General features: G+C 40.8%; 1 protein-coding gene across 2 annotated transcripts in view; it reads right to left on the minus strand.

Moving 5' to 3' along the window:
- Positions 1-326: 326 nt before the first annotated feature.
- Positions 327-13,322, minus strand: part of eys (eyes shut homolog) — a 146,942-nt gene continuing 133,946 nt past the window's right edge. For both annotated transcript variants that reach the window (XM_071480865.1, XM_071480864.1), the window contains 8 exons: positions 12,398-12,570; positions 7,622-7,804; positions 6,338-6,504; positions 5,466-5,610; positions 3,359-3,533; positions 2,943-3,115; positions 2,670-2,831; positions 327-1,519 (listed from right to left, as the gene is read on the minus strand). In XM_071480865.1, coding sequence (XP_071336966.1) covers positions 327-1,519; positions 2,670-2,831; positions 2,943-3,115; positions 3,359-3,533; positions 5,466-5,610; positions 6,338-6,504; positions 7,622-7,804; positions 12,398-12,570 — 2,371 coding nt within the window. The remainder of the gene's footprint in view (positions 1,520-2,669; positions 2,832-2,942; positions 3,116-3,358; positions 3,534-5,465; positions 5,611-6,337; positions 6,505-7,621; positions 7,805-12,397; positions 12,571-13,322) is intronic.

Raw genomic sequence — 13,322 nt, forward strand, 5'->3', positions numbered from 1 at the left:
AAACACCCAAGGAATCAGACATGGGGACTTGATGATGTGTTTTTGGAATTTGTCCTTTACACAGCTCTGATTTAGACAGAGTCTCCATATGAGTGAAATCACCGTAATCCATAAAAAAGTCAGTTGACACCTGAGTTATGAAGTGTTGATGAAGCAAGTTGTAAAATACAGTTTGTTGTGAACTTTCCTTTAAAAAATACTGGAACCTGTAAGTCTCCTTAGAGACGAGTTTGTAGCAGGACATTATAAAACACAGAAATAGCTTCAGATTGTGTCACAAGGGAAACGTTCAGTTATTGTAAATGCATGGAGTTACGTTTTCACCACTATTCATTTCCCTCATAAACATTAAAACCTTCACTATTTTTGAGAAACAGCACTGGCTTGGTATCTTCGAACAAATGAACATTTTTAAGGTTTCCTTCAAAGCCCTTCGAAAACAACCCAGAAGTGACAGTTGATACATTTCTGTGTAATTCAAACCCTCCAAAGTAAAGCTGACCCCCATAGTTCAAGGCCAGATAACGCTCAAATGGGTCCACATCTTCAAAAAAGATTCTCTTGCTGTTTAGGAACACCTGAATAATGGTGCTGTTTAAGGACAGGGAGACATTATGCCATTTGTTGCAGCACAGTGTGAGATTTCTGAAAGTCAGCGGGAGTGCAAGTCTCTCTCCAAGATTGACTGCGACTTTGAGGTGGCCACCCTCGAGTCCGACTGCGAGGTAGTCGTCGTCTTCGTGCTCTGCCTTTCCCATCCACATGATCAAACTGACATTTGAGCTTGTGCTGAAGCTGAAAGAAACCTGTGTGTATTTTAAATTTCTCGTGTTGTATCTGGGGTCCCAGTATCTAACATACGAGTTCCCCACAAACTTGAGGGTGTCTGTGGATATTTCTGTGTCACAGTGCCTCCCTCCCCATCCTAAGGGGCACATGCAGCGGTATGAGGTCACATTAAATGGAGCGCACAAGGAACCGTGTTTGCACATGTTGTTTGCACAGCTGACAGACTGGTTACACACAGAGCCAGTCCACGATGGTGGGCATATACATGTGAATGAGTGACTTCCTGTTGCCCTGCAGTGACCTCCATTTTGGCACACCTTGTACCCACAGGCTGTCCCATCCCAGTCCCCTACGTTAGCTCCGCCTACTGCCCCCATCTCTGTTAGCTCAAGCTCTTGACCGTTGATTATCAGTTCTCTTAGCCCGCCAGTGAAGCCCATTGGCTCCCCTTCGGTTGCATCCGTGGAGACTAAACTGAGGGTGGACACGCCTCCGACGAAGATGTCCGTAGCAACATCGAGGGTGGTCATCCCTTCGGTCACATTCTCTCTAACCTCCTCATTATCCAGACGGAGGAAGCCTTGGTGACCAATTCGGCCAGCCTTCACCGTGTGCCAGGTCCTGCCGCGCGAGTCCACTTGCCCAACAGACTGCAGCATGTGGGTGCCGTCCCCCAGATTGTATCTCAGGTGGACAAACCCAGATTTCAAAGAGAGGCAAAAAAAGTCTCCTGCAGGAAAGAAAACAGCAGCATTAACCAGACTTACAGGGACAATGTTTATGGAAAGACACGTGACTGAGCAACACACAAAATTCTAATCATCTCTATCTTAAGCTTGAAAAAAATAAAAATCAAAACTTTTTTGATACAAGAGCAGTGGCTCAGAATCCTCCTCACGGACCGAATATGTCTGTGTACGGGATGTTCAACCTTCTTCCTCTAAAAGCCTCTCAGAGCAGCATGGATTGATATTTCATGACCTTAAGCCGAGCCCATATTAACTGGCATTTGTTCGTGGACAACAAGATCTAAAAGACTTTTCTGCTAAGATTTTGTTCATGGCGTGTTTTGTTTTATTTCATTTTACGTTTTTTGTCTCTGCAAAAAAGAAACTGTTAGAGGCCCAATGAGGTAGAACCTTCCAGGATTTCACAAGCAATAAGTTCAAAGAGAAGTCAGATAATAGAATTTTAATTAGAGTAGCTTTTTAAGCCTGTCCCGTGAATCACCTCGAGGCCCTCCAGATTCATCTTATGACGTCCAGGTCGGGAACAACTACACTTGAGATACATGAGAATATGTGTGTTTTTTTGTGTTTTAAGTTTTACATAAAAGTTTTTTTTAATGGTCTGAGTGCTGCTACTTCAACAGTCTGACATTTACTAGAATCACTTTTACACTGCACGTTCCATGGACACAGTATTATGCCAATGTTGCCAGTTTAGCTTCAGCGCTGATTTTAAAATACTTAAATGTCAGCATGTTAATTTCTACCTACCACACAGCAGGTATCAATGCACAATATGATACCAATATGGTGAAAACACCTCTTTTCAGATGCCTTTTAACAAGAAATTGTTACAGTTTCATTCAGGGAGATTTTTTTTCCTATGAATGTATAGAATTATGGAAGGTGCTCCAAAATTGCATTATATCATCTACACAATGGAGCGCAAAGTGTCTACCATGTACCATTCTTTTGTTATATTGTTGAGACAAAGCATGATTGGTGGATCTAACATGAGCCATGGAGGCAGGACAGACAGAGAAAATAGTGCTCCCAGCTCTTACACATCGACACTCTGACATCCTGCAAAGTCAACAGTATTTTTTTTAGTACTATATAACAAGCCCTGACTATGGAAGTGAATGTCCTCACCAGCTCTTGCACTGAGATGCTGTGCAGTGTAGACAAGGATGCCCTCTGGTGATAAAGGCTGGAACTGCAGCTGCAAAACAACCCTGTGTCTAATGCTCATGGGTGGGAAGGACATCCATGAGGACAGGTTCCCGCTGAAGAATGGATCACTGATGGTCACAGCTGAACGGGCAAAAACAGTACGGCAGTTAAATAATTGAATAGTGACGGTCTTGTCTTATTAAATAAAAAAATAACATATATATCGAAGCAGTTAGGGTTCAGTGATGCAACCTTGCTCGCAGTAGAGCCCCGCAGTCCCCAGGGGGCACTGGCAGGTATATCCACTTGGGAGAGGGATGCAGGTGGAGCCGTGGGCACACTGAGGAGGGGGGCGGTGCTCGACATCACACACAGACACGGTCTCAGAACAGAGCGCTCCCTTCCATCCAAATGGGCACTGGCAACTGCAGACGGACACAGTCAGACGCTGTGAAGAGCTTGTAAACAGTCATTTCCTTTCGCTATACTTGCAGTGTGTGACTGGCTTTCTGTAGGTCATTGCTGTCTAGTCTCAACACAACAGAGCATAGAGTTTTTGAGTGCTTGCCACTCAACAATAAGGCCTTCGTGTGTCATTCTTGAGTGGAATCATTAGAAATAGTCAGAAAATGAATCCATATATTGTTTTTGGGGTTTTTTCCACTTACTACACAGATGAGCCGGAGTCCACGCATGTTCCCCCGTTCCTGCAGTGAATATGAACACACGGCGTGACTCCACATTGACCCACACTGCGCCCGAAGGCTGGATGTCCCGCAGGCTGCCCCAGTACTTGGAACTTTCTGTCTCTTCTTGTGCGAAACTGCACGTCAAAAATGCACCCTTTGAAGAGAACAAACACACCGGCAGCCAAACTGAACGTCAGAGAGATATCTTTTGTTTATCTGAGAGAGGATTATCAGAGGAAACAAAAATCTTTGTTTTGCTTGTATGACGACCAAACACTAAAATGTGATTAAGATCTGAATTCTGCTGCCGACTCGAATAAGGCCAATGAGAAGGAAAACACTTCTCATAATGTGTGCAGTGTTTGAAATAAATCCCTTTGATGGTTGTTTATTGGGAAAACACAGGGTTTTATATCAAAGATACAAGCTTAAATCTGCAAATCTTTACTCAATGTTGAATTTGAATTTGATGGAATAAAGTCTCTACAGTTCACATCCAAGATTTCAGAATTTTTGAATCCAAGGGCAGCCCCCCCCCCCCCCCCCCCCCCATGCATCTCCCTCATCATATTTGCCTTTTGCTTTCGTAATTCAATTTTATCAAGACAATATTTGCTTTGGCCTGTACCTGCAGAGCACAGGGCCTTCTATAAATACAAGGCCTGAGCACAAGCCTTGTAGTCATCTGCACATGCAGACTCCCTTCTCTCTGCTGCATTAGTCACTGGCATAAACAGGATGCAGGGGAAATGTCATGCTCATTCATGAATATTCATGGCATGATGCTGTCTACTTGGCAGACTCAAGTGATGGCTGCGCTGATGCAAACACAGACCATCGAAAAGCAAAGCAGATTTATAAGGAAGATTATAAAAGCTGGTTATTTTTGTTTTGGCTACACACTCAGACTCTTGTAAGAGAACCAATAATCCTGACTCTGACAATTAGACCTTAGAGAAAATGTTTTTACAGAAAAACAATTTCTGACAAAACTTTCATATTGTTTCAGAATAATATTTTCTATTAAGTCTTACGGTGATATTTAAAAACCCAGAAAAATGACTGCAGCTGAACAGGTCTGCATCGAAGCAGCATGGAATGAGAGTTTTAAATAGACAAACGCAAACACAAACTTCCCCTTTTCTTGTTATTTGATCAGCGGCTCAAACTGGGTAACTGATTTCCCCCCCCCCCAAGCAGCCACAGTGCCTCTTCTGCCACCTTTTCCACAGGGGAGTGAGGATCAGTTGATAACTGGGAGTGAAGTGCATTATCAGTGTGTTCACTGCCAGCCATCATGATTAGGGCTCGAGGAAGGTCACACAGATCTGATTAGACGCTCATGAGTTCTCATTACATCCTGAGCAGAAAGGTTATGGTTCCACCAGTGTCGCCTGGCTCAGGTAGTGCTCACCAACACAGGGGACGATGACAGTCTGATACAGCCTGCGCAAACTGATGCTTCACCAGAGCTGATTTGATTTTTGAAGGTTTATTTGGTGAGCAGGAAAATGAATTATATGATGATAACTAAGCAAACACACGAAATCACCCCAGTCTTTAAACATGAAAAGCTCTTGTTCACCTCAAATGGATCTGCCATGACAGTTATAATAACAAGCTTCATTGCTATAGTGCAGAGCCTGCTGAATATGGTTATGATGATATTCATAGCTGTTGTCATTATTACGGTTATGGCAATTTTGCTCCACAGCTCAGCACATTAGCAGCCACAATGAATGCCCCGCAGAATACATTCCTACACCTGAGAGAGAGAGAGAGAGAGAGAGCACAAATGATGCCGATGATGACAAAGATTATTTGTATGGCACCCTTGTTCAAGTGACATATCAGCTGTGGAATAGATTTGCACCAAACACACAACGGTGGGGGGTGTGAAGTCATTAAAGGGTGCAGATACAATCAACCTCAAAGCTCTGTTCTGGTCTGAGCCTGTAACTCCCTTTTCATTATACACCTTCCCCTCTGTTTACAAAGAGACAGAGATCCTGAGAGAAACTCCAAGCCCCGGTGCTCTTACTGCAGACAGCAGTGTTGGGTTGTAATGAAGCCGTTGCAGCCTTACCCTGAAAGCCATGCCGGAACCTGGAGCCAAGTGGGAGTAGCTCTGGGGTGTACTCATTATATCCACCTACAAAGAGCTGGTTGAAAATATTGAGGCCCACCAGAGGTCCTGGGGATGATCCCGTCCTGTTACGTTGTCCATCAACCTAAGAAAGACATAGCAAAATGTCAATACTAAAGCTGGAGTCTTACATCTGTAAGCATCAGTGTGGGAGCCCATTTCATTTAAAAGTCTGCCAAGGCTGACAAAATGTATGACCTTGGATTGATCACTGAGTTTTTCGGCCTGCGTCCACTTATTAGCCCCAGTAGCTGCTACTGTACAGTTCCAGCTTGTGCCTCTGAACAGACTTAACTCTTTGAAGCATCGATTCCCCACGGCTGACTCGATAGCATCTCACTGTTTCTGCAGAGTTTTCAACCACGTCCTGTTCTACCTGACCATTGGACAGAAATGATCTGAAACCTGAGGTGCTCCAAGAAAACATTCACCTCACTATAGAACCATTTTCCAGCCTACTCCACCCACACCTGGAAGGATAAATCAAGAGTGTAGAAGGAGGGGTCACGGAACGGTTTGATGAGATCAAGTGAGGGAAGACCGTTTAGACCAGTGGCTTCCAACAGTTTTAGGTTGAGGCCTTTTTTGCACTTGTATCACCCACATCTCGTCCTTTTAGACCTCCCCTATTATTCTTCTTCTGCTGCTGTGTGCTTCATCTGGTTAGATGCTAAACTGTATCAACAGTATTTTACACCTTACAGGTTGCTTTCCTCCAAATGATCACTCATCTGTATATTTGTACAACATGTAGGAATGTACAGTTTGTTTTTTTTTCTTCAAAAATTACACTTTTCTAATCATCCAATCACCTTCAGCCATCCTGTTTTCATGGACCTTCCAAATGTAACCGTGTGAATGTTGATCTGGGGGTTCAGTCTATCGCTGACGATTGTTGCTATGCCTGATCCGAGGTTGAATTTATGCACAACTCGGCCATTTCGTATTCCCAGAACGAGGAAGTCATCGCCGTCGTTTCCTGAAAAATATATGAAAAGTTTGCCATTAGCACAGCGGGCTCAAAATATTGAATAAATACCATTTCCCACTAAACACCCTGAAAAATAAACTCGAATAAAAAGACCAGTCCTGCTTTCATTAAAAAGACTCATTATAAACATTAATTCTATAGCAAACATTTAGAATAAATAATACATTTGTGGGCTTAAAGATAAACTTTTTCATGTGTTTAATTATATACGCTACTGTGTTTTATTCTCTATTTGTTTAATTTCATGTAACTTGATGGCTGCCATCAAAGAGTGAACTCTGCTCTGTTCCTTATTGGTGGTGCTTAAAGGAGCCACTTCATTAAACCAATTATCATGTGAAGTGTTCGCATTTCATCTGTTCTTATGTTGTGCCTTTGAATTTGCACCATTTCCAACCGTGCTGCTCACTCTCCTGACAAGTGTTTCATTATTCATATTGCTCTTGTTTTGTTTTTGCCTCCACCATGATGAATGGTTTTCTCAAGAGAGAACAAGTGCAGGAGATCCACAAGATCTTGTCTTTTTTTTTTTCTTTTTTTTTTCCTTCTCCTTTTGATGAAATATGCTGGAGACAATGACACGGTGGTTACCTGCTACCAAACCTGACCCCCGCAGAAAGGAGATCCTAATTTAACGTGATGGCTGCTGACAGCATCACAGTGCTCCTACGCCTCAAAGTCTGTTTAAGGCAATTAACACTAATACTTTTGAGATGCTTGGCTCACATGTTTATTTTATCCTATCAAAGCCAACCTACCTCTTTTTGAAAGTCAAGAACAATAACAGTTTAGCTGGAAATCAACTAATTGCTGGATTGCGGCAAGACTCATTATTAATGTCTCAAAATCTGCCAAGAAAGAAAACCCTCAGTGAATCCTCTTGATTAGAGGATCTCAGAAGAGAGTGGAAATCTATTAGAAAGCACATTAACATACACAGCGGGTAAAACCTCTCAAAACAGCAATTGCATTTCCTTTAAAATCCTTAATGAAGTTTGACAACTAAAATCCAACTAAGGAGACATCTCAGGGCTGTTTCCCACTTTTTCATTTGACCGTAAGAATTATTTTAAATTGCTGTGCGCTGTGTCAGGATTGAGCTCACCTTGTCCTTTATGCCCAGCGAACAGGATCAGGTTGTCTTTCACAGCGGATGAATTGCTTGCGAGTGTGAACCTCAACTTGAACTCGTAAAAGAGACTGAGGCTCGGGAGGGAGGAATAAGCAACAAAGGAGGTGTAACCAAACTCATCACTTCCACTGAATCTGGCACGAGTTATGTTGATGGCTGCAAAAAACAGACACAGTTTTTAACACATGTAAAAGATCACAATTGTATTAAAATGTGACTTGTGTGAATTAGGAGGGCTGATTCATCATCTCCTTCACGGGTTACCAAAAGATGGCACTATTGCTACACAATACAAACCGGGGGTCAGTGAAATATTTTCTTTTCTGAATGCTATTAGACGATGACCTGTTTTCAAATACTATCACCTCTTCAGTCCTTTTCTATTTTCATTAGTAGCTGTTTAGGAAGGGCTCTGGCAAGCAAGCATCGCTTCATACCCAGTGTTCACAAGGGTAGCACAATAATCCCGGTGATTCAATTACAATCTCAAGTTTACTTATTCAGAACGCATGGTTGATTCAGTAATGCTCTCTCATGTATTCCATCTCAGCGTACCCATCTACTTGATTTTACGCTGGGGACTCAATGTAAATTTGCTCTCGCTCATTCAAAATTACATGCTGTGCGTGTCTGTGTGTGTGTGTGTTTTCTTTTTACAAACCAGTGAGGATTTAAACACAAAACTGCTCTTCTTCACTGCAAACACCTTGCATATTCTTCTGCAGCCCCAGGCGATGTCTAAGAGGGTTTCAGAGCTCCCCTCTGCGACTGCCCTCAGCTCTGTTTGGCTGCTAAATTATTAATAAAGCTGGAAATGCTTCTGTTATCATTTCTAGTCTGGTAGAACTGTATTTGCCTGTTGTTTCATTGAATGGCCACAGTGTTGCAGCTACATCTTATTTTTTAAGATGTGGTGTGGTTGAATTAATCTTTTTGTTCTGTAACAACAATTGAGTGTGTGTGTGTGTGTGTGTGTGTGTGTGTGTGTGTGTGTGTGTGTGTGTGTGTGTGTGTGTGTGTGTGTGTGTGTGTGTTTGTGTGTCTGTTTTTTCCCCACACGTTCAGACCAGACAAGAATATGGAAGCCATCATAACAAATTTAAAGGATGTGTTTATGGATGGGCTGTTTACTTTACTTATCTAAAGCGATATTAGCAAATATCAGATGAGCAGGAACTAATACAAAATTGTATTATTACAAATGTGATATGAAACTTCTGTTAGTCAGTAACTGTTTCATATTGCGTACCATTTGATGGTGTAATTACATAATTTAATCAGAATTTATTTTCAAAACTGATTTATTTATTAACTTATTTTAAATTCCTATTAACATCTGCCATGTTACATAATGGATGAACATAATCACATGAACTGTGCTATCTAATTATATCCAAGAAAAAAAGCTCTGTCTTATTTACTCACATTACTAACTTTGTGAGAATTATATTGTTCACGTTATTATATTTCTGAGGCCACAGTTTGTATTGTTGCCATAGTGAGTATCATTATATCCTAAGGTTTTGTTGCCTAGTTTTTGTACATGGGATGGTTACACAGAGAAAGGACCGAATAGCTACAGTTAAATTAACATGTATGAGGTGATAGGATTGTTGTAGTGAATTACTGAGTAAATCTGTAAATGTGTAGGTTTTTGTTACTCATTCAACCATTATTAGGAGAGCTACTTATTCTCAGGCATACGGCATGAGCGGTGTCTTATCAACAGAAATCGTTTTTTGTCGGTAAACATTTATTACTCAGTAGTTTCTGTTGGCTCGCTTATCATTGTGCAACACTTTGAAATACTGCTCAGGGCTGGTGAAGGTAGTGGTTACAAAAGATATTATTAAAAAAGAAGCTCATGGGCTGCCTCCGTGAGATGCATCCATGGAAGTGAAATAATATCACATAGTATTTCCACTTTGCTGGGTATTTGTGTAATATGGTGCAATCGAAGGAGCAGCAGAAGGAAAACAGAATGACATGTGGCACCAGATTGTGAAATGCCTTCTGACAAAAACTGCATGTGCATGGTGCGCACAGAGCAGCTGGAAAATAGCACATCTCCTGAGTTGGAGGTACAGTACAGTATAGTATTATATTGCTTTCAGTCTCAGAACAATGCAAGGTTTACAGAAATTTCACAAAATCAATACTAAACTGATGCGGTGATGCAGAATAATGCTTTATGTTTGAGTGTTTAAGCACCAACATTAAATCCTTTAATACTGGACTGTATGAAATGTATCTAAAAACAGATGCATAAGTGTATATCTACACTTTGTGCACTCAGACCCGACAACAGTGATTTGAAATTAAAATGACAATCACATTTGCAAGTGGTAGAACCGTGCTAGTATTACAGTACATTTCACATGCAGTGTATTGTTTTCAGTAGCCTGTTAATTCTTCACATGAATCTTTAACAGGAGGTATGGGCAACTTGTGTACAAAGGTAGACCATTAATAATTCTGAGTGAAGCTATCTTAAATATCCATTAATGTTTCACGAGCTCAACTCTTGAGGCATCAATACCACTTCCTCCATTTCCTTCATGTTCACAGACCAACCTCACCTATTATAGTGCACATGGGAAGAAAGAACTGAAAATATTACATTGAGAAATAAACATATCACTGTTTCAACTTAAGGTTTTCCTTAAATAGAGAATAAGAAAAAGACAAAAACAAAACCATGCTATCGGTGAGAGTACTTTGCTAAAGATAACACATGAGGGAAAGTTCTACAAGCCACAAGTACAAAAAAAAAAAAAGCCCTGAGAGGCAGTGAGACTTTAGGAGCTTTCACTTTTGACTTTGATCTTATCTGATGATATCAGGATTAAAATTCAAATGTCAGCCATATACATAGAGTGACACTGAAAGGTTAGATTACTCTGTTTGGTATGTGGGTGCTGAGAGTCTGACAGGGGCTATGGCTGAGCAACTTATGGGCCAAGCACCCTGCTGCTCCTACAGTCAGTTCAGTCAAGCAAAACCTTTTGTTTCTGAGAACCACAGCCTGAGAAGACCCCTTCTTCATGGTATTTCTATTTGAAAAATATACTACTTAAAAATAAAAAATTACCACTTGCTATAATTTGTAGGCCATTCAAAATGCATATAGTACATATATAATGCTGCATTCATGTGGAGTCAGAACAATGGGAAAAATTAGTTTCCCACTTAGTTAGAATAAAACCTTGGAAAGTCGGCAAACGGTTTGGTACACTTGCTGAGTTGTTGACATCATATTCATTGAAACACAGATGACAGAGATGAAATTAAATGTTAGGTTAGTGTTTTTTTTGGTTTTTTTGCTAACATTTAATATGTAATATGGTATTTGGTTGCAACTGTTAGTTGTTCACATAGAGTGACCTAGATTAGCTAGAGAAGTTATTTATTAGCAGTTACCCTGAAAATAAGTAATACAAGTACTAGAGACAGCTGTCAATGCTATGCTGTCAACGGTTTTTTGTCATAAATCAAAGTACTGGACAAATTAAAACTTTGAGGAAACATTCAAAGAAACCATCCAAAGATTAGTAAGATATTTCAGTCTGGATCCACTGAGGCATAAAAAAAACACAGCGTGTTTTGCCAGTCAAGAATTGTTCAGTATAGAGTGCCACAGGGATGACATATTTTTGAGGGCCAACTCGGAAGTATACATCAGACTGGTTCCCTCGACAAAAAGCCACTGGGATTTTTACATTTGCTTTTACATTATTGCAGAAAGTAAGCTCTGTGAGCAGGATATTGTCACAGATGAACACAATTTTTCTGGTTTTGGAAGCCTAAATACAATCGCCACAAGTAAAATAAGCTGATGTTAGGCTATAAGCGAATTCACATGACTGTGTCACATGTCACCACTGCCAAACTTCCAAAGTGCTAAAACAATAACTAATATCCTGGTTTTAGGACTCATTCCTGCAGCACTCAATACGTGGTTCATGTCCTCTGTTAATCAATTCAACAACTGCTGCTTTTCAATGACTTTGGCTTAGAGAGATAATTTATAATAGCTATAACCTGTGTTTCACTATTTCAATAATTCAGTATAACATGTACAGATCCCATCTATAATTTTGTTTGATTTTCATTGTTAAAAAGCTGCATTAAAAACTAATTTGAACAAGGGTCAAATGCAAACAGCCCCGAAATTATCATTAGTCCTGGTTAGCCAGTTTATGTCCCTTGATCAAACCTCTTTTTTATAGCTGTGGAATTGTGTGATAGAAATAGAAAGTTAATGTATGCCACAGTATTATGTTAAACAGCAGCGTATAATGAGGGGGAAAATAAGTGACCGCAGACAGGCAGATGCAACAGCGGGCTAGCTTATTATTAACATCTCTGATAATGTGAGAACACATCAACACCCTTCTAAGGTACAGCAGCATCCTGACATTTTTAAAGAGAAATGATCAATAAAAGTAACTTTGAGTTGCACTGCTGAAATTACAGCTGTTTGGATCTTATAAACTAAAAAGAGTCTTTTGGAATATTCAGCAAAGCAGCTGTGAGTTTTGCTTTGATTATCAGACTATTGCTGCAGGAAGACGTTTCTGCCTTTTCAGCAGAATTTAGTTTCATTAATCCCTTTACTTAACAACAGGCTCTCATTCTGCCAACTGCTCAAGGCTCTCATTCACCAACTGTTTGCAGATCAGCCTCTTAATAAAGCTACTAAATCTACACTGCATTGATCTGTGCGGAGCTGCTCTTTGTAACACTCACGTTGCTCACACAGTAGACCTTGTCTTCCGTAGGGGCAGAGGCACACAGCCTCCAGTGGTGACTTTGGGATGCACGTGGCTCCATGACCGCAGGGGTTGCGCTCACAGGCATTGAACTGGCACAGCCGGCCTGTGTAGAGCGGGGGGCACTCGCAGAACCAGTCCTCAGCATCACTAAATGTGTGTACATAAAGGGAGACATCATTAGGCCAGAGGTGAAAATGGACCATGACATTGTAGCAACATGTGCAGGTGCTTTACAAGCTCATAGAATGGCCTGCTGACTCAAGCAGAGCAGTGAGGAGAAAATAACCCACCCTGTAACGCATGAAAGATTTGGAAAGATGTTAGTTAATGTGGCCAGCCTGGTGGAATACTTGTGATATATGAGATCTGCTGAAACACTAGTATTTCAGTGGATACATCACAGATAGCGGTGGAGAAAAATAAGAATCTTGTTAAGGATTTATTCATCTTAGAAGCTACTGCAGAGGCAAAAATGACTTCACATGTCTTTTGGTGAAGGTAAACAAACGCACCCTGAAAAATAACAGCAGAAGGCAGATGATTAGTAACGTGTCAGGAAACTTATAACCAGAGATTGTACAGGACTTTCAGTGTCTTCTTCCCTCAATTCATATGCGCGCACTTCCTGTCTTGGCAAGAAGAGGAGGGTGATCTAGCATGCAAAGTAATATCCAGACAAGGATTTTATAAAATGCTCTACGATGTGCATGACTTTGAAAGGTATAATATCAGATAGAGGAAGCATCGGTGGGGTTTCAAATCTATAAATTAATAATGTGTTTTGAGCAGCAGCACTGCAGGATGTATCCTCCTTGCTCCTTGAAAAACTGGCTTCTTGAAATGAAATATTTACATTCTGTCACCATAGTTGAGCATATGACTTTATTGAGGTATAAAAG

The sequence above is a fragment of the Trachinotus anak genome, unplaced genomic scaffold (assembly GCF_046630095.1).
Source record: "Trachinotus anak isolate AG129_WGS33_773 ecotype Australia unplaced genomic scaffold, CSIRO_AGI_Tana_v1 ptg000007l, whole genome shotgun sequence".
Classification (NCBI taxonomy): Eukaryota; Metazoa; Chordata; class Actinopteri; order Carangiformes; family Carangidae; genus Trachinotus; species Trachinotus anak.